Here is a 21,242-nt window from a genome sequence, read left to right as displayed (position 1 = left end):
TTCACTCTTGACCTCTTTGTCACCCCTGCTCACACACACAATAATAAATCACCAGTCACGTATTAGTTTTTGTGGGAATCTGACTGATTTGTATGTCCCACAATGCTTTGCAGCTATCGCCTAGAGAGAACATACTGAACTATAACTACTTAAAGCACATCAGAAGTGAGAAGGTCCAAAAACAGTAGTCATGGGTCATTTTGAGCGTCATCTGGAATCACAAAAAGGGAGCTGTGGTTTCAATTATCATTAGACAAACAGTAACAGTTATTCAAGTTTATTGTTTCAGAAGAATCTGTGTATGTGTGTGTGTCTGTGTGAGGTATGTGTGTGTGTGTCTGTGTGAGGTGCATGTCTCCGCAGGAACTGAAATTTCTATAAACAAAATGTTCTTCCAAGTACTTCAAAAGGCACAGTATTTCCACCCACTAGAGGCAATACAGCCACAAAACAGATTCACACACACACACACACACACACACGCACACGCACACGCACACACACACGCACACGCACACACAAACTTCAAACAGTGAAGTCTGTACAAAAAAAAGTTCACCCATATTTTTAACAAGTTTTCTTTTCTTCTAGAATAAGGCAATGGTGTGAGGTGTGTGTGTGTGTGTGTGTGTGTGTGTGTGTGTGTGTGTGTGTGTGTGTGTGTGTGTGTGTGTGTGTGTGTGTGTGTGTATGTGCGCGTGTGTGTGTATGTGCGCGTGTACTGGTATAGCTATGGTATGACCACCTAGCTCATCAGCTGTCACCAGCTGCCCACTGAAAGGACAAATGTAAACAAAATGCTCCTAAGCAACTCTAATTACTGAGTCTTTGAATCTGGCGCCAGAGTGTTCCTGATATTTTGTCCACCCCATTAACATACATGAGAGTGGTGAACATGATATTAGGAACTCTTCTCAATACAATAAACCACAATCCATAAAGTAGAATTAGAATAAGCTTTAGTTGTTGTATTAGATTACATTAGATTGTACAGGTGTACCTAATAAAGTGCTTGGTGATTATATGTCTACATGCTAAAATGATGAATTTCTGGATCATATTCACAGTATGTGGAGGGGTGGGTGTGTTTTATTTCATACTAGAGGCTAGGATGGTGTAATAGACATAAGCATATGATTAGATGCAGTTTAGGCTGCTGTAGCTTTGCTGTATGTCATTTTAAATGATGATGGACTCTTTTGGGATCTGCATGTGTATTCTGCTCTATCAACCATTCAGGGAGAGGTGTGCTCCTGGGAGTGGGATGACTCTCTGTCTATGTCATCTGTCAGATTGTTGTTTTGTCTGTCCAGTGGCTTCTTTTCCACTCCATTGTCCTGACTCTTCATATACATTTTGTTGCTGTATCTACTCCTACACCTCCTACACAATCTTAGTCTACACCTGTACTCTTACTGGCCTTGAGGCTTAATTGAAATCTTCAGTAAGATGATTTAAGAGCATCTGGTGTACGCCCACATCATTTAAAATTTAATTTCTGCGACATTTTAGGCTAGTCTGTTCTCTAATGAATCTCAGGAGGAATAAAGGAGCTGATGTGGGCGTAGAGGAAACCGCTGCCGTTTAAACGCCACACACGAAGACAGCCTTTTTTAGTCAGTGCATTAACCACAATCAGGAAAGTATAACACGCTGAGAAGAAAATAGCTCTGCCACACTGTCCTCCCAGTGAGGCAGCTTCAAGTTACACCTGCTAATAAACTGGGGAGCTTTACAAGCTTAAATATGGAGTCAGATATGTAGTAGCACTCATTGACGACACACTTATCATGTTTGTGAGTCTATATTAGATTACATTTACACCTCAGGACCTGGCTGACACATTCAGAGGAAACATGTAATGAATGAACAGTAGAAGGAGCGTTAATCTTGTTCTGAGGTGAATGAGCTTCTTAAATACCAAAACTTTTAAAATTTGAAAAAAATACAACTTGAGGAAAGAAAAAGAAGATATTTTGAATCAAAGTTTTTGTTTAGTTTGACGCTTGTGTGTGTGTGTAAGAGAGAGAGAGAGAGAGAGAGAGAGAGAGAGAGAGAGAGAGAGAGAGAGAGAGAGAGAGAGAGAGAGGGGGAGGTAGAAACTGAGCACAGTGCAACACAGTGACAGCTGAAGGTGATTTGCGTTCCAGACACTCCAGCTCCCATTGCCCACACCCAAACACACACACACACAAATCTGTCAGTACCGTCTCTATAGGAACTGCATGTGACCACTGAAACACGAGCTTCCAGCTCATTGAGAAAGAAGCAGTCCTCACACTTCTGAAACCACCCTACTGTATCTCCTGCTGTCTGTGAACTGCTCACGTCTGTAGACTTTCTGCTAAGCAAAACGCTGAAGCTAATCAATACTAATAAATTATTGGCAACATTTCTGTGTTTGTGGGAAATGAAGGTGGCGACAGCATCGATGCCAGCTCTGTACTCAACAAAATATGTGTTGGCTACTCGACATTTCGTAAGAGACTGCCAGATGATATCACGCTCTAATTTGAATTTGCTGTATCAGTCCTGGAAGTTTTAAGTGAGAACATAGCTGAGAGTAAATACATTTTACCAGTAGTCTGAGTAATTCAGAAGATAGCAGCTTCTGGGAATCAGGGAAGTCAGAGCTGAGACGGTAAGTTAGCTAAAACTCCCTGTACTTTAAAAAAAAAGGTGAAAGTCAAAGTGTTCTCTGTTTCTGTCTGTCTCTCTACACTCAGTAAACACATCTTTATATCTTCAGTCTATTGTCCGGAGCTGACAGCAGCCTCACACAGCCACAAAGAGGTGTTTTCAGTGTGTGTGTGAGAGAGAGAGAGAGGGAGAGAGAGAGAGAGAGAGGGAGAGAGAGAGACACAGAGAGAGACAGAGAGAGCTTGGGAGAGGAAGGACAGGATAGAAACAGGAACACTAATAGTTCACTGATTTCAGTATTGGTTTGCACGCTGAGACTCCGTTTTAACTGGGGTCAAGGTAGTAGATGAGGTTTAGGGTACTTTCCAAAATGCAAGCATACAATAAGTTTTCACCCTTTTCTCTAATAACTGTAAACTTCAGACTGTGTGACACCACCTGATGTACATCCACTGTTTTCTCCTTGTACAAAACATATAACATACATCAATAAGTCACATTTCAAACACACGGTTCAGTATTCAGATAGTGATGCATGTGTGTCCAATGAACAGCTGAATAAAGTGCACAATTTCAACATGCAATGATGTACAACAACTACATTCATAAGATTGAATACATGTTTTAAGCAGTCATGTGTTAACAATCATTTTTGAGTAATACCAAATATTTGAAAGTCAGAATTGTGTATATTCATAGCTACATACATAAAGTGCAATGAGTTATATACTGTATGTATACACAGAAAGAATCGGGACAACTTTAAAGGATTGTGGTTATTATCAATGTCAAAGTTTACAACGTTTAAGCTAGACCATATTAAATATCTATATTTTTGACCAAATACCTCAATATCAATATTGTGAGTATTGGTGCTTTAACACAATATTTACACATTTTTGATAAATAATCATCAGTAACAAGGATATTATGACTAAGTGGTTAAAAGGAAAACAATAGATCAGTTCTAAGTTCAGGAAGTTGCATCACTTCACTGTAATGTTGTCTTTAAAACCAGGAAAACACACAACACATTTGTCACGATAGGATGATATCCAGTATCTAGTCTCACATCACGATATCTCTATATATCGATATATTGCCCAGACTTAATTACAATGATGTTTCTAATTCTAAAGGTTTTTTAGATAATCATTTAACAGCCAGAATGATCAAAAGCTTGATATCATTTACATACAGGCTGCTGACACATCATGATTGCAGGGTCACTTTTTTTTAATGCCTAAAAATAACACATAGTATTACATTTACTATGTTTGTGTTACAACTCTAACTTCATAGCTCTGTCATGTCTGGTGATAGTAGTGAAGAATTATAGATTAAAACACTAGCTTCAGTACTTTCAGCTTCTTTGAAAGTTGAACTCACAACTTCTGGTGTATTTCTTTTACTTGACGTGACTCAAAGCTTTTCTTTTTAACACTGTTGAATGGTTTGTTTCTCAGGAGACCCTGCTGACGGCTTCAATGTTCTTTGTTATGTTATTTTTGGCTAAATAACACAACATGTCTTATCTAAATGTACTCGACTTCAGCTGTGAAAATACACACACTGGTTCTGGCTGGACTATAAAAAGTTCTTTCAATTCAATGTTAGCTTATAAAATGTATTTAAAAAGCGGTTTATATAATTTAAAAACGTTATTACATGTTATCAGCTACCTTCGTTGTTTCCGTTTACTTCACATTCACTAATTTCTACTCATATGTGCTGTTTTTAGCACACTGTAAAAAACCTTTAGCGAGTTATTTTTAAAGTTACATTCATCAGAGTTTATGTTGCATTGTTACATTTTTACAACTCACATCCTGTTTGATACATTTCATGAATGAAAAACTCACCGGCAACATTCCTGCTGCTCAGTCCAGTGCTCCTCCTGTCCCGTTAGGAAAATAACTTTCTCCTCCTCTGCTGCTCTTCTTCTTCTCCTCCTTTTAATGTCCTCTATGGATATTCCCTTCTGCTCCCATTAAACCTCCATACATCCAAAACTCTTCGTCTCTCTCTCTTTCTGCGGCTCCAGCCAGATATATCCAGATGTTGAGAAAACCTAAAACTCCTGCTCCTCACTTTCCTCTCTCGGTCCCTCCCTCTTCCTTCCTCTCTCTCTCTCTCTCTCTCTCTCTCTCCCTCACACACACACGCGCGCGCACACACACTTTGTACTTGTCGTTCAGCTATTATGAGATGTTTCACGCCCATATAATAACAAAAACCCCTACAAACAGATGCTCTAGTGTCATTTTAAGAATTTCAATGATTTCATCCTTTGATCATCATCAGCAGGCGGTCCTCCGGTGAACTGGGTCACAGTCCTGATCATCCCTCCCATCTGCCCACCCCTCCTCCTCCTCCTCCTCCACCTCCTCCACACCTCCCCCTCACGATAAATAGCCTACTGGTTTATTACAGACTGTAGCAGAAAATTAGTAGTGGAACTATCACCGATTATAAATATCAATACTATTTTCCAGAGACGTTAATTCATGTCATTTTTGAAGACGAGCACCCCCTATCGGCAGTGTGAGCAGCAACAGTTTGATTTCAGTGGAATAATAGTTAAAGGTAATTATTGCAACTATAGGCCTATTAAATGTTGTGATATTATCAGTATTTCCATCAGTACACATTTAAGATGTATTACATGTAGTGTAGAGATTTGATGTGATATTTAAAGTGTTGAGCAGCTGTGTGTTTGTTTCATGCAGTGCTTTTCTAACCCAGGTTCCTGTTTTCTTCCATCATGTTCTGTAACTCAAAATGAGGAGGGGGGAGTAGTGTTTCGGACTACATAGGGCACTGGACTCTCTCTCTGTCTCTCTCTCTCTCTCACACACACACACACACACACACACACACACACCCATACACACAGACCAAAGGGTCGTGTAGTTTACAGCGAGCTTAGAGATGTTCAGCTGCCATAAATTCAGCAGATTATCACAGAGCTGTCCTCTGCTGCCAAGGACGCTGAAGTCGTGTGTGTGTGTGTGTGTGTGTGTGTGTCCTTATCTCATTTAAAAGTCATATTTTACACAACTAAGTCACAACTTATGCAACATTACTAGTAAAAGTCTTTGTTGTTGTTCCTTTGAACAGGTCTCATGTCAGAGTTCATGTTGTGATGTGTTCAGTCTGGTGAGCAGAAGTGGATCCAGCCCTCATCAGGAAGCAGTTGCAGGGGTGTGAAAGTGTCCCAGGGTGAATGACCCGATAATGAATTCTGGCAGGACTTCAACGCCCTCTACTGTCCAAAGGGGCTCTAAACACTTCAGTTTGAACTCGACCTCTCATAGAACTGCCAGCTTGGCAAACAATTTATAAGAGGTGCAAATACTTTATTTTAATATGTGTATAAATGGTCAGTGTAAAGTGGTTTGACCTTGGCATTAAAGTTTGTGGTGTCATCTAATTACCAAGCTAACAAATTATAGGCTGATGACTGTTTGCTAAAACTAGTTGCAAGAATTTTCTGCTCCCAATTCCCATTTACCACATTGACACCTTCTCATTTGTACTTTTAGAATATACACATGAAAAAGCATTTTAGAGGTTGTTTTGTTAGTCTCAATAGACAACATAAAACTGGAATGACCCCAACAACTCAAAAGGCTCACATATAAGGGCACAGTTTATTGTATTTTCTACTTTTCGATTTTCTCCCAAATTGCCTTGAAAACACACAATAGTCTCTAACCCAATTTGTGGACATTTAATGTACGTAGTCGTCATCATCCACTGCATTGCTTTTGTTCACTGTTCAGTTCTTGTGCGTGTGTGTGTGTTAGTGAGGTCAGTCAATACAACCAATCAGCCATGAATCATCCATTGGCTCCATGTGATGCTGTGATTCCACCCCGACGGCCACACACATTCACTGGCCATTCACACAGCATCAAAACAGCCAGAGGCAAGCGATCTCTTTCTGTGACACACACACAGTTTACCAAGGGCAGGTCAGACTATGTTACAGTTACAGCCTCACATGTAGTCACATCACTGAGATCTCAAACTGTTGTACTGTAGATACCAGGCTGGCAGTTTAACATAGACTTACAATGTAGTAGATATATAGAAGTCCAGGTTTTTCATGATGATAAGAGATGTCCTCACACAAACACACGCACTAATAAAGAAAAGGCAGTTACAGTACTAAACACTTTAATTTTCAAGAGGACACTAACAGCTTTTTTTCCCCTGGCAGACAAGACATCTCACAAAGAAACACAGTGGAATCAATAAATAAATAAGAATAAAAGATACAGGGGGAAAAAATAATACAGAAAATAACATCACAAAGACCAACAGCGTCTTACAAACACGGCGGCTGACCAGACAGCTAGCTTGGTAGGTACGGAGCCAGAGACTGAACAGAACTGTGGCATGTCAGCTCCACAGTCCTGATCCATTGATGCTGTTGTGATAGGAACACAGGATAGTATTTTGTAGATTGCCCCGTTAGTTCATTTATTTTTTAACTTCTACTCTTTAATAGTATGCTCATGTGTTTGCATTGAGCCCACCATCGTTCAACTTCCTCAACAGAGGGATTAATATCAAATACATTCGTGTATGCTACCACTCAAACCACATGTTAATTAGAGCTTAACATTACGTAGTTTGAAATAGAAGCATTGGGACCAATAAAGTAAACATTTATTGATGGTTTTCTGTGATTTTTTAACCCTCAACAGCCAATAGGACAATCTAGCAAAAAATATCCAAGTGTTTCTTAATGAATACATTCACCAACTGATCTTAAAAGCACACCTTCCTGCCTTTGTGACATTGTGAAAGAGTGACAGTGTGAAACATTTACAGCCAACACGAGTTTGTTCTAGAGAAGCAGACTGTGCACCTATATGACTCTGGTTTGGGACAAACAGCAGGTAGATAAGACTGTGGTATAAAGCATGTTTCACATTTGCATCAAACTGTAGACACATTTTCTTTTTTGTTTTTTTTACTTCTTAAAACACATTTTTAAAATATTGTCTGAGTTGTTTATAATCTGCACCACACTCTGGCAGCAGGACATTGATTTGGTCAGTGAGGAGAGACCGCCTACTATATATTCCTACTATGTATTCAGCGTTTTTTTTTGTGTTGTAGCTTTGACTCGAGCTGCAGACCGAATTAAAATCACAGGAATGAATGATGACAAAATGAAATCTACCATGAACACAGAACTGATGTTTGCTGTGTCCAATCTTTAATCTCAAAATTGCAAATCAGAACAAAGCTGACTTTTTTTATAGCTGCAACTGTGACGGTAAATTGAGAAAAACAATCTTTAAAATAAATAGTTTAAACCTGATTTCACAGTGATTGTGACAGTAAATAAATTTGGTCTGACTGTGGGATTTCCCTTTAATGTATGTGTGTGTGTGTGTGTATTTTTGCTACATATTAATATAAAGACAATGTGAGGTTACAGATAAAACCCTCTAACACATACACTTTTGTAAAGGATCATTTTAGATGCAAAATCAGAAATAACACCACCATGTTGAAACTCAATCCAGAGTGACACCTACTCACATCCTGTGTTATCATATTTTCTGAATTTTTGCAAGTGAGATCCAATTTCTAGAATAACAAGTGCTTTAAATAGATTTTGTGAGCTTTCACTTCATCAAAACAATTCACCTACACATTTCAGCTTTGCATTTAAAAATCAAAGGATGAAAGTCTCCCATGAAATTGTGAGGGGGTTTTGTTGATTACTACTGTATGGAGCAGCTCTGTCCGTTGGCATCTTTGGAGCGCAAACACAGCTTAGGTTTGTAGTTTTCCAGGTACAGCAGTTGCTTGGAGTTGAAGGCTCCACGGCGCTTCCTGACAACATGAAACACACGTGATGAATTAAAGGACTGTACTGAACGTGGAGCATGAAAACACTGTGCAGTTGTAACTACAATAGAGTGAAATGGAGAAGAGAGTTTAGTACTCACAGTCTTATGAAGTGAACAGCATCCTCATACTCCATCCCACACTCAATAAGAGCCAGGGCCACCAACACAGGAGCTCTGAACACAAACAACATGTAGATGAAAACACATGTTTAGTAGTGGCAGTTAGATTTGCTTCACTCACTAGCCAAATAAACACTGGAATCTGGGGTCAATTTTGACACTCACTAACCATTGGCCGGTGGACAAAAAAGTTTTATAGTCTTCTACACAGGTGTTGCTACTTCTGGCTCAGTTTTCCTCTTTATGACGTTAATCCCAAATTTAACACAGTGATGTAACTGTCAATCAAAGCCGAGTGTCAGCAGCTGGTATTCAGAGCTGCATTATTTAGATGATTGATAGAAAATTAATCACCAACTATTCTGGGAAATGACTCATCATGCTGAGTCACTTTTTTTCTCCTCTGGTTTCAGCTTCTTACGTCATCTTCTGGTTTATTTAGTCTACTATGATAGTGAACTGTTTACATTTGGGTTTGTCAGGACAAATAAAGACATTTTTGGTACATCTTGGGCTTTGGGAAACTGTGATGGACATCTTTGACCACTTTTGACCAAACAATTTACCAAGATAACATCAACAGATTAATCAACAATAAAAATAATGAACTGGTATTGTGTGTTTTGAAAATCTAGTACAACAGTACTTATTATTCTGTAACCCTCCTGGTTTAAACACCTGTATACTATATCATAGCATCTGAAAAGAATAACTTATAAAAAGCTGACTTTGGTGACTGTTAATGTAACATGTCAGGATATCCACATTCAACACAATATGGTGAATCCTGTGTCTACTCAGGCGGGGAGTTCCTGTCCTCTGAAAAGAAGCCAATGCAGAAGTAACTTAGAGCTGCATTCTATCAAAAGGCCACCAGGGGGCGACCGTTTTGTGTTCAAAAGACTTCCGGCTCTATACAAGTCAATGGAGAATTTTCTAACCTCAGTAAACGTTTTCAAAATGTGTTTATGGTCTCAATCGCTAGTTTAAAACCTTCTTCAATGCAGTATGATGTTCATTTGTGAAATTTTGGCCTCCCTGATTTTATATTTGATGATAAAGCAGGCTACGTGGCTACATTGTGATTGACAGGTTGATTGACCAATGTCCTTGACATCCAGCCCTCGCAACCAATCGCAGCCTCCCCGCTCCGCCGTTGGTCCCGCCCATACGTCCGTCCATGACTCCGCCTCATACCCATATAAGTAGAATCCGTGGGTTTTTTTTTCCCGGCATGCACCTGAAATTTTCAAGATGGCGCTGCCTAGATTCGATACTATTGGCTTCCGAGCAGCAGTTCACAAACCAATGGGTGACGTCACGGATGTTACATCCATTTCTTATATACAGTCTATGTGTCTACTGCATACTAACCGTCCTAGTCCAGCAACACAGTGCACAGCCACACAGCAGCCAGGCTCATTCCGAAACTTTGTCTGCAGCATATTCAGCCAATCATCAACCACCTGATCTGGGGGTGCTGAGCCATCATCAAATGGCCAATCCTGGAAGGAGGATGTATATGTTTATGGAAACATGAACATGAGCGGTTTTGTATTAGACAGATGAACTGACAGAACGGTAAAAAGGAAGATGTGTTTGAGCTGCGTATTTTAGCTGTCCATCTCACATGCTGAACAAAAACGCTTCAGTTTTAATCATCCCTTCATTGTAAGTATACTTAATCTTTTAATGACTCAGATGTCATCCAAGGCCAAATCGTACTGCTGAGTCACAGATTGTAGTCTGTAATGCTTCAATGGCACACTGAATAATGTATAAGCATCACACACCAGAACTTGTATGCCTTCTTGTTCCACTGGTGTCTTGTCATATGTAGCAGCACACACTCTCACCAGGGTGTTGACTCCAAATGCCTTCAAATCCTACACAACAAAACAAATACATTTTAATACAACATGCGGCTTTTGCTTCCTCTATGAGTGAAAGAAAATACATGCAAGTAATGAATCATTAAAAAGGCTGCTACCTCTATAAATCTTCCCAGTTGTGCATTGGTAGGGTTGTGCGTGATAAGGAATCTCAAACAGTCATAAGAGATCTCCACTGGAGCCGGTCGGTTCATTTTTAGACCCACAAGAGTTTGTTAAGAGAGAAAAAAAGACCAGCAAAGGTACTGTGCTTCAGAGAATGGAGTAACAGACAGGCTATTCAAATGTGTTCAAGTAAAGACTGTCCGATGGTTTGAACAAAAACAAGACAGAAAAAGAATGTTTTCACTAAAAGAAAAGTAACTTCGGTATTAAAATTGTAAACTACTAAACAAATAATTTGACTAACTAATGCTTGAGCATCACATGTAAGCAAAGAATGTAAAAGTGTATTACTTTGGTGACATAAAAGTAGTCGGACTAGAAAAGACAAAATAAATGTTTTGGGGAAGAAACTGAGGGTAAAAATCTGAATTTTTCTTGGCAATTAAATAACTAAAATTGGCTTGGTTAAAAACAAAACGAAAACAGATTGGGGTCAGGAAGACTGGAAAGAATACACCTAAAATCCTGAAGAAGGAAAAAAAAAGAAGACAGAAAAAAGATCTGTCCTTCCCTTCTTTCAAATCTGTTAGCCCATTCAGAGAAGACTTGTGCGAGTCAGAGAGGAAGAAGAAGAAGAAGAAGGAGAAAAGGCAGGAAAGGAGAAGAGCAGAGAGGAGACAGTGACTCCTGGGATAAAAACAAATCCTCCCCTACTCCCCAGAATAGGTGACAGACTGAACGTTGGCTTGTCTTCATATGGGTTCAACAGGATGGCAGTAAGGACCTATGAGGACACAGACAGTCAGTAGTTTCTTCACCACTTTCACGTCAGGTTTTGCTTACTTTATTATAAAAAGAGTATTTTTATCTGCTGGAATTTTCTTTATCTGCTGGAATGATCTGAATAAACAATTTTACACATGAAGATTTATTTATTATCCAATATTAAATAAATTAAACAAAGTAATAACAATAATTCAATAATTAAACACATTCTTCTTAATTTAATGTATAGCCTATATGCATGTCCTTAATTCTGTGTATCCCATTACTTCTTGTTAATCTGTTTAACCCTTACACTCATGGTAAACACACAAAATCCACCACCTGCTTTTCATGCTACCCACCTGTGTGTGTGAATGGCAGTGTTTGAGCCTAGCTGGTGTCTCCTGTTCACTTGTCCACAATAAGCAGCAGGTGCTGGGCTTGGCAAAACTCCCCTCCAAGCCTCGCAAACGCCATACATATGCAGCCTGAGAGAGAGAGAGAGAGAGAGAGAGATGGCTGTGGCTGATGCTGATGCTGATTTACATGAACTGTGATAAGAGATATTAATGTGTAAAAATACTCACTGTGATGTGAGCTGAGGAGATGGTTCATTGAGCGTACACAGGAAAATGTGACGGCTCCGGGATGTAGACACACCATTGATGATGATGCTGCTTTTCTGGGTCCTGGCTGACAACGGCCCGCTAGCTTGCTGCTAACCTGAAAACATGTTAATACTGTTCAGCTACACAACACTAACAGCACCGTGTGTTAACAACAACACTAGTGTGCACGGATATAGCATTGTATCAACTTACCTTACATACCCCCGTTAATTATCAAGTAACTGGTGTCACTAAAATGACCTATGCTGCCCGTTAATATCGGTACATCAGTTATTTTGTGTCCACACAGAAAATAACGGCACATTTCAAAACGGTTTCCTGCTTGATAACTAAAAGTTATCTTATTTTATATGTAAAATATTCGACAGTAAAACGATATAGTGCTGCGTAGGTTAGAGGCTTAATAGGTTAACTAAGCATTTGATGCCAGTATGTTCAGAAACATCTCACTACGCTGTTAACGTAAGTTGGTTAAACGATATTATAACGTTAAAATACATCCGCCAACTAGCTCACCGTTAATGTTACTCGTAGCTGATTTTGATGCTACATACTACACACGACATATGACATGCCCAATCTAAGATCAAAAACCTCGCTAGACAAACAGACAGCGCCTTCTGTCATTAGAGGCTCAGTAAGCCAGGTCACGATAAACCAGGTCAACAACCGTGGCTGACTAGCAGGCTAACACTTCCAGGCTTTATGCAGGCACCACTTTACAGCCTGATGACAGTGAGGGTAACAGCGTTGTTAGCCCGTGTAGACTCAGTTACACATTACTGACAGTTACTACATCGATGATAAACATGTACGACTGAAAGAGCTACTTACAAAACGCAGTAGTTTCACGAAAAATCCAGCAGCTTCTAATGGCAGAGCTGAAAGGGAGACATGTTGAACAGAAATGTCAAGTTAGCCACAATGAACGCTACCGGTCCCGTCTATTGGTTTTCAGAATAAAAGCGACTAAAAGACACTTTGTACTGAACCTTTTCATTTGAAGACATTTCCGGTACTGAACGGGCGGTCAGTGCTAGATATCGTTTATGTTACAACAACAAATGCCTGTCATGTATGTTCTAACAAGGTGATGGAGGTGATGTGTATTCAGGCACGTACAGACTGTAAAATATAATATAGGCTTTTGTTTTTTGTTCTGCTTGTATTAGTTATTGTTAAATTATATGCACTCTTTTTATTATCTATCAGGCCAACATACTTTTTTCTTATATTGGCACTTTAGCACTTTTCTGTTGAACTCTCCTTCTTGGTGAAAAGGATGACAAACTGCCCTTTAGCTGAGTCGAGTGCAATATGTGGGACATGTGCAATACTATGTAGATCAGGAGTGACAGGGTACACTTTCCTTTGTTGTTCTAGTTCCTGTTCATGTTCTTAGTTGGTGTTTTATGTGTCTGTGTTTGCAGCCCTGTAGTATACTGCTGTCTACAACAAATTTCCTGCAAAAGACAATAAAGTTTATCCTTATCCTTATCCTTATAATGATGGACGTGATGTCACCCATTAGTTTGTTGACTCCCCTTTTTAAGACTCAAGTTTGCATTTTGACCACTGACATATTAAAGCCCTTAAAGTCATGGAAAATAAAAATGCAATGAAACTTCTAGGTATAGCCTAATAAATTGATTTACAAAAAAACCTAGCCCTTTAAACTTTTTTCTTTTTATTATAACTTATTTAATATTATTTCAATCCTTTGAAAAGCAGCCTGCAGCCGTAAACTCGCTGCAGGCCGCTTTTCGTCACTCTTCGGTGTGTTCCCAGCCTTATGCTAGCGGTTAGCTTAGCTTCATTTTGTTTAATTGGAATACCTGAAAAGCTGAGTCTTTAGAGGGTCTTTTACTACAACCAAACTCTGAACAACATTTTAGGTGACCAATCAACTTCCATGAACTAAAAAACGCATAAAATAGCAGTAGTTACAACTATACTTCGGGGATAAGATACACAACGTAGGCTACATAATCAACGTTGTCACTGTGTTAATCACAAGGTAGCCACGCCCTAATACGTACTCTGCTTTATCATCTGTTTTACTCTAAATGGGACCATGATTTACAAAATCAGTGTCATGATGTATTGAAGAAGACTTGAAACTAGAAACTGAGACCATGAACTCACCGAGAACCTTTACTGTGGTTATAAATCAAGTGGAGAAGTAGGATCATTTTTTCTCTTTTAGCAGCCAGTGGAGTCGCTCCATGTTGGCCACTAGAGAGAATGCAGGTTTAAGTCACTCCAGCATTGGCTTCACATTTTAAGTACATCATTCTTCTTCAGTATCCTATGTGTTGATGTTTTTTCCTCCAAATGTCATTTTGTCAAAAGGAAATTCCAACATTTCCAGGCATGTTTATCAATTAATATAGATGTGTAAACATATATGTGTATAGTATCATGTATGATGTAGGTATAAGCAGCAGTTCCACTATCAGGATGATGGTCACTGCTGCCATCTACTGTTTTTCTGACAGTAAAAAAATCCACCAGGCTGCACTGAGCGAATAAGTGGATATTATAGTTCACTCTCTTTTTTGAAGCTATTAAAAAAACCACACACACACACACACACACACACAGAGCAATGTTTTCTCTGTGTGAACATCTGGGATTGAGGTCTGCAGCTAACCTCCCTATATTTATGTGTTAAGGGCGTGGTTCGTTAGTATGATGGATTTCTCACAGTGTTATGCAGTGGTGTTTTCTTTGTTTATTGCAACAGTTAAGTATGAGAGAAGTATGATGAAACTCTTTGTAAGAGTAGAGAAAATCTTAAATCATAAGTTTAACCAAAAATAAGCAACATGATACAAAAGCGATCAAACAGAAACTTGCATGTGTTGTAAATGTACAACAAACAAGAACACCTTAAAATGTAAAGAGAAAGGTCTCTATATATTTTAAGGTGTTCTTGTTTGTTAGATATCATTTAAGGTTTTTTTCCATCTCATACAACTAGATATTCACAGTTAATCATAATTTTTCACTCATTCCATCTTATGTTCACCTTACCTTAATACTTGTTACTGCATTTATTATTTTGCCAGTTTTTTTAATAAACGCTCACTATAACCCACTAAAATCGTTCAATATAATGAATTTATTTAGTTGATTTAATTTCTTTTCATGTCATTTTAAAGCATAATTCTTACTGTAAAAACCCTACTTGTATTATTCCTACTGCCAGCCCTCTTGGATCTGTGTAAGAACACAGAGGGAGTGGCTTTTTCTCTCTCTGTAGACACACACACACTCACTCACATATCAGATGGCAACAATGGATATTCGTCTCCCTGCACAGCGTATATGTCTGTTCATTTACCTATTCATAAGGTGTTAGGTTACATGGCTGGTAGGGAGTGGAGCTTCCTACTATCCTTCAAACTGACAAGACAGGGCATGTATGACTGAGTGTGTGTGTGTGTGTGTATGTGTGTGTGTGTGCATGAAATGACGGGGCAACTTCTGGATCTGGTTTGGCAGGATTTCAGAGGAGAAGGCGAAAGAGAGGAGACAGGCAAAGAGAGAAAGAGACGGAGAAAAAGGAACTAAATGGTTTAAACAAGATTTAACAACATTCAACTTGACTGTTTTATCTTCTCCTGCTGGTGTCCAGATTTTTAGTTTTGGTGTTAACCAAGGTTTCAGTACAAGGTAAGCTTCTGTTACTCTGTTTTTCATGAATTTCACTGCTTTAAGTTCTGATCTCAACCATAAACAAAAGACTGTAACCAGTGGTGTGTGTAAATGTTACACATGCTCATAATAGACAGTTACAGTAATGTATTTTTCTTGTTTACCCCTAAAACAAGGTGGTTACTACTTGTTATTTACACCATCAAATGGGAAATCCAGGTTAACTCCACCTAAAAGACATGATGGGAGGAACTTAAATAAAATGGATATATTTCCAGAGGAATGGGCAGGAAAGGGATTACAAGTCTATTCACAGAAAACAATCATTTCTTTAAATATCTACAAAGCACACCGAAGAGAAATGGGAAATGGAAATAGCAACAACAGTTCTAGAAGAAAGTTGGAATAAACCACAGACATTTTTTTTCACGAGATCATACTCAAAGTTTTGGAAATAATTTGCCTGTAAAATTAACATGAGGCATTTTGTGACACCAAAGCTCATATGAAAATACCTTGCCAAATGCAGGCAGGAGCGTGTGGAACAGGGAGGTAATCATGCAAAAAAAGTTTTGGGGGAGGCAGTTCAGGAGAAAGTCACAGACATGTTTCATTTACAGAAACTGTTACAACTGGCTAATATTGCATTGAGTATCATCCCATTAGAATACCTGCATTAAAACAAACCACACAGAATTAGCTGGATTTAAAACCATTGTGTATTAACACCCTGAAACTAACAGTTGAAAAGATCAAAGAAATGGAAAGACGCATTTGTAAGTTGAGACACAAGGAAGAGGAATTTAAAGGAAACTGGAGAAAATGAGTCACGGACATACATGGAATGCAACAGGAACATTAAGAGAGTACTCCCTCCCCTTTTTCCTTTTTTCCGTTTTTCTTTCATTTCTTTGGTAATTTCCATATTAAAATGTAGAAATGTGGAAGCATGAATGAAACAAATGACAAAACTGACATTATTGGGCAGTGACTATAAAGAAACACTTACAAAAACAAAAATCACAGACCGGAGTGTCAAATACTAATGTCTAATCTGAAAGGCTATGTTAGCCAAAGCATCTGGTCAGAAGTCATGCTGGTGCTGTTAAAAGTCTATATTATTTAGCCAGTAAAAGGGGAAAAACCTGAGTGACAATGGAGTTAATCCAGGGTATAAAGTGTTAACACACAAAAGTCCTCAGTGATGAGTCACTCCTGTTTTCTGAAATCTAAATATTTTACTCTTTCCTAAACACTCAGTTCTGTGCTGGAAACCACACAGTCCTAGGAATGGTGTTACATGTCCCATAAGGATTTAATTCATCAGTAATGTTGTGGCAAAATAAGAACAGCATGACTTTAAGTATGACCATTGTGCGAAAAAAAAAAGAATGTAGCATATAAATTAAGTTTATTGTTTAGTTTATATTTTTAATCTGCCTGTGGTATTAGGACACATCCCTGACATTTGGAAGACAGCCTATGTTTTACCTTTACACAAGGAAAACTGGTAAAAATGATCAGATGAGACCATTCTTAGATCAATATTCCATTTTAAAATGTTATAAATCAGGATTTAGACCTAGGTATAGGACTGTACCAGCAGCATCAATAATCTTGAGTACCACTGCTAGTGCATTAAGTAACAGGCATGATTATGCAACCTCTTTATCGATTTATCTAAGGTTGTCTTTTGAAAAGCCTAAATCTATTGGATTTGATGAAAGTCACTGGTTTGAAAATGATCTCAGAGGTAGAACTCAAGCTGTTGTGTAATGGCTATGTGACAACGTGTGCCACAGGTTACCATATTAGGCCTACTGTTATTCACTATTCTAATGAATGAAATAGGTTAAAAAGTGACAACATAACTGATCAGTATGCTATTATTTGTAAAATTGCACCTTCTGTCTACCAGGCTGTTCAAAAATTGCATATTGATTTCTGTGCTATACAGAAAACATTAATTGATCTCAAATTACTCTTAAACTCAGATAAAATAAAATGTTTGTGACAGTTATATGGAAATAAATATTGGAGGGTTCAGAAATACACTTTTTTTTTCTTTTGGTTTCTTTGGTCCATTCCTTCTCTTTTTGACCTCCATCAGTCATCCTTCATAGAAATTAAACTTATGATACAGAAATGGATAAAATATTGTCTATCTGTACAATACAAACATGTACATTGTATATGGAAACAATGACAGTTGAATACAAAACTGCACTGATTGTGTACATTAGATTTTGTTTGCAAAGTCAGAGACGTAATATTTGTTAAACACCCATGCACACAACCCAGTATCTAGGTAACGTATTGTGACATGAGGTTTACATTTTAAGTTATATGTATACAGAACTGATTACATGAAGCTTTTTCATTCATGAGTCTCATTACCCTTGCACAAGTCCTTTGTGTTCATTCAAGCAGCTGCAGTCATGTAAACACAGCAGTGATGCTTGCTGTGAACGAACACAAAGCAGCTGTGTGGACAGAAATATCAGCATTGATAAACAAGGACTGCATGTAGCAGGTTCAGCCTCAGAAAAATATTTATGTTAATGGTGGAATTAAAGTTGAATGGACAGTTTTTATATGAGAAAGTGAAACTTCATTACAATCTTTGCCAATCATATTTTCAGATGAGTAAACTGTAAACATCATAACCTAACTTGGTTATGTGTAACAGCCAGCTGCAATAAAAGCTATTGCATTTGCCATGTGATACTAATTTATTTCCAAATACAGAAGCATTTACATGTAAAAGAAATTGATAAACAGTTACTAAATACACTTTTACAAGTCATTTTATGTTTTATAACAGTGAAACAGCACTGGTAACTCAAAAATGTATGGTATGTATATATTACCTTCCATATTTCTAAATGTTACCAAAAAACAAGAAAAGATGGGAAGCCTTTTTTAAATCCACCCGCCACTGCAGTCAACAGATAAACAAATTAATTTCCCACCCTGAGCATAAAATTACATTATCTTCTCTGGCCCGTGCACAGCCTGTTAAGGCTACTGAAGCATGGACCTATCATTAGCATGGAGACAGATAATATTCATAATCCTGAAAAACAACATATGAAGCATTAAACAAATTCAACTGGCTTTTAATTCAATTTGTTGCGTTGCAACAGCTCATCATTCAACAAACACCTATAGACAGACGTGAGAAATTGTTTGTAGGTGTGAAATGCATCTCCTGGGAGATTAGCTGGGTAGTTGGTATCAATGGTTTCATGCAAGTCTGTGCAAGCAAAGCTCGAGAACACAGCTGGTATGTCTGACATGAGTGCGCATGTTCGTTAGATATCTGTGAGATTAGAATAATAAGGCCAAACTTGTTTAAGACTAAGCCACACCCAGCTAAGTCTTAAACAAGTTTGGCCTTATTATTCTAGACATTTGGAAGCAATATACATCTAAGGAATAACACCAATAATTCAGCTATGATCTGTGCTTGATCTTCTCATAAGGACATAGAACCATAAGTCTTATTTCTTTCTTTCTTGTACTCTCTTGGCAGGGTGAACTTCTGTCTATCACCCAGGAGAGTGCGGCAGCAGGGATGAACTGGTCGGGGCTAGAGAGTCTATTAAGTGGAGTCAACAAATACTCCACTGCATTTGGGAGGATCTGGCTGTCCATGGTGTTTGTGTTCCGCGTGCTGGTGTTTGTGGTGGCAGCGCAAAGGGTCTGGGGTGATGAGAGCAAAGACTTTGTGTGTAATACCCGACAGGTAAGATATCTACACCTTTGTTAATTGTGTTGTGCTTGCAAGTTTGATTGAGTTTATTGGATAAACTGATGACAGGAAAATTTAGAAGCAGCATAAATTGGCCTGCTGAACATATAGCTGCTCTTTCTGTCATCTGGTTGGGGTTAAAAGTCAGGTTTTTAGTGCATTTAGCCTTATTGAAAGACTATCCTAAATTCTTAGGAGTCCAAAACATAAATTAATCACATCTCAATCTTCATCATAAGCAAAATCCATTAAAAATCAACTGCAAAATCCTTCAGCTGTCTGGATAAATTGGTTCTTTTTTGGGAGTTCTGCTTTTGAATGTACCTGCTTTTAGTTAAGATTTATGTCTATTTAACCATCCCCATGGAAAAGGCTGCAGGTCCAGATGCATTATTCTTTTCATGGCATATAGGGGCATTAAGACCTTCGTCGTATCCCTGATCAGATTTTTCATTCTGACAGCAAAATGGTACTATTGTTTTGTATTTATCATCTCACGACAGTTGCATTAGTTATTGTATAAACTAAAAGTATTGCCTCTATGGATAAATGAATATAACAACCTCTGCCATCCACCTATTTAATCCACCTGGCACATTACTGTCATTTAAAAAAAAAATTGTATTGATTTTGTTTCCAGCCTGGCTGTACCAATGTCTGCTACGACCACATCTTCCCCATCTCCCATATCCGCCTGTGGGCACTGCAGCTGATCTTCGTCACCTGCCCATCTTTGATGGTGATGGCTCACGTTAAATACCGCGAAGGGAAGGACAGAAAATATGTGGAACTGCACAATGGCTCACATCTGTATGCTAACCCTGGCAAGAAGAGAGGGGGGCTGTGGTGGACTTATCTGCTAAGTTTAATCTTCAAAGCTGGATTCGACATATCATTTCTCTATATCCTGTATCGGATATACCATGGATATGATCTGCCAAGGTACAGGTCTTTTTAAGCTTTACATGAAAACATTGAGGGAATAGATCCACACTACCACATATTTGATGAAATTTTGCTTTAATATGTTCTACACTTTTCTTTTAGGATATCCAAGTGCTCACTGGAACCATGCCCCAACACGGTCGATTGCTTCATTAGTCGTCCAACGGAGAAAAAGATCTTCATGCTGTTCATGGTTGTGTCCAGTACGCTGTGCATCTTCATGTGTATTTGTGAGATGATATATCTCGTCGGCAAGCGCATTGCCAAAGTGTTACAAGTCAGACATGATAACCAGAGGCTCCTGTTTGCTGAGCAGCATGAGCTCAACAACATTGCCCCACCCAGGTCCCAGTACCGAAGGACTGATCCAACACTGGCAGAGAGCCAGCTGAGTTTAAACCGGAGGGAGAAGGCCACAGAATATGCAACAAGTACGACCCTGTAGGCCCCAAATGTCACCAAGCTGGATTTTTGTTAACAGAGTTAACTAATATACCTGTTACAGTAAAAGACACCAGAAACGGCAGTGTAATGATGACTGAATGTGTGCAACAGATTCTGTGTTGGAAGGATCACCAACAACGTCTGGTTGTACGCTATAGGATATTGTACAAAGAAGAGGACTCCTAGTATTACCATGTCTGGATATCATATTTCTGAATGTGCACCACAGATATGATCATCTAATAGCTGTCTGTACGAGGACAAACATCATGGATAGCACAAATGGAATCTGATGTTGTGTTTGTAACTATTTATACATGAATTATTTTTCTAATTAAATGAGACACCTTGGTGTAAGTCTTAGTATAACAGCTAATGATATCTTTAACACTGTTAACTGCTTTGTTATCTG

At 38.5% G+C, this 21,242-nt stretch overlaps 3 protein-coding genes across 4 annotated transcripts in view; 1 reads left to right on the top strand and 2 right to left on the bottom strand.

The window, feature by feature from the left end:
* LOC128375499 (apoptosis-stimulating of p53 protein 1-like) overlaps nt 1-4,645 on the bottom strand; it is a 43,867-nt gene extending 39,222 nt beyond the window's left edge. For both annotated transcript variants that reach the window (XM_053335862.1, XM_053335863.1), the window contains exon 1: nt 4,503-4,645. In XM_053335862.1, the coding sequence (XP_053191837.1) occupies nt 4,503-4,511 (9 nt within the window). In that variant the 5' untranslated portion in view covers nt 4,512-4,645. The remainder of the gene's footprint in view (nt 1-4,502) is intronic.
* Nucleotides 4,646-6,785: 2,140 nt separating this feature from the next.
* Nucleotides 6,786-12,974, bottom strand: LOC128375524 (protein tyrosine phosphatase type IVA 2-like). Its single transcript, XM_053335896.1, has 8 exons — nt 12,862-12,974; nt 11,986-12,121; nt 11,761-11,886; nt 10,627-11,417; nt 10,430-10,522; nt 10,011-10,141; nt 8,616-8,690; nt 6,786-8,499 (listed from the first exon to the last, which is right to left on the bottom strand). The coding sequence occupies exons 4-8, from the start codon at nt 10,720-10,722 to the stop codon at nt 8,388-8,390; spliced, it is 507 nt and encodes a 168-aa protein (XP_053191871.1). The 5' UTR covers nt 10,723-11,417; nt 11,761-11,886; nt 11,986-12,121; nt 12,862-12,974; the 3' UTR covers nt 6,786-8,387.
* A 6,286-nt stretch (nt 12,975-19,260) lies between these two features.
* gjb9a (gap junction protein beta 9a) lies at nt 19,261-21,017 on the top strand. Its single transcript, XM_053335427.1, has 3 exons — nt 19,261-19,435; nt 20,082-20,383; nt 20,489-21,017. The coding sequence occupies exons 1-3, from the start codon at nt 19,265-19,267 to the stop codon at nt 20,829-20,831; spliced, it is 816 nt and encodes a 271-aa protein (XP_053191402.1). The 5' UTR covers nt 19,261-19,264; the 3' UTR covers nt 20,832-21,017.
* The last annotated feature ends 225 nt before the right edge of the window (nt 21,018-21,242 follow it).

Source organism: Scomber japonicus, chromosome 16 (assembly GCF_027409825.1).
Source record: "Scomber japonicus isolate fScoJap1 chromosome 16, fScoJap1.pri, whole genome shotgun sequence".
Classification (NCBI taxonomy): domain Eukaryota; kingdom Metazoa; phylum Chordata; class Actinopteri; order Scombriformes; family Scombridae; genus Scomber; species Scomber japonicus.
The sequence above is the reverse complement of the archived record's forward strand: the minus strand, read 5'-3'. Positions and strand labels throughout refer to the sequence as shown.

Bases quoted from the DNA above. Each gene is read 5' to 3' on its own strand.
- LOC128375524 (XM_053335896.1), bottom strand. From the start codon at position 10,722: ATGAACCGACCGGCTCCAGTGGAGATCTCTTATGACTGTTTGAGATTC. The intron at 10,523-10,626 runs GTAGCAGCCTTT...TTTGTTGTGTAG, and splicing joins AACTGGGAAGATTTATAGAG to GATTTGAAGGCATTTGGAGT. The intron at 8,691-10,010 runs GTTAGTATGCAG...GTTTGTGTTCAG, and splicing joins TGTGTTGCTGGACTAGGACG to AGCTCCTGTGTTGGTGGCCC.
- gjb9a (XM_053335427.1), top strand. From the start codon at position 19,265: ATGAACTGGTCGGGGCTAGAGAGTCTATTAAGTGGAGTCAACAAATAC. The intron at 19,436-20,081 runs GTAAGATATCTA...TTTTGTTTCCAG, and splicing joins TTGTGTGTAATACCCGACAG to CCTGGCTGTACCAATGTCTG. The intron at 20,384-20,488 runs GTACAGGTCTTT...CTTTTCTTTTAG, and splicing joins CATGGATATGATCTGCCAAG to GATATCCAAGTGCTCACTGG.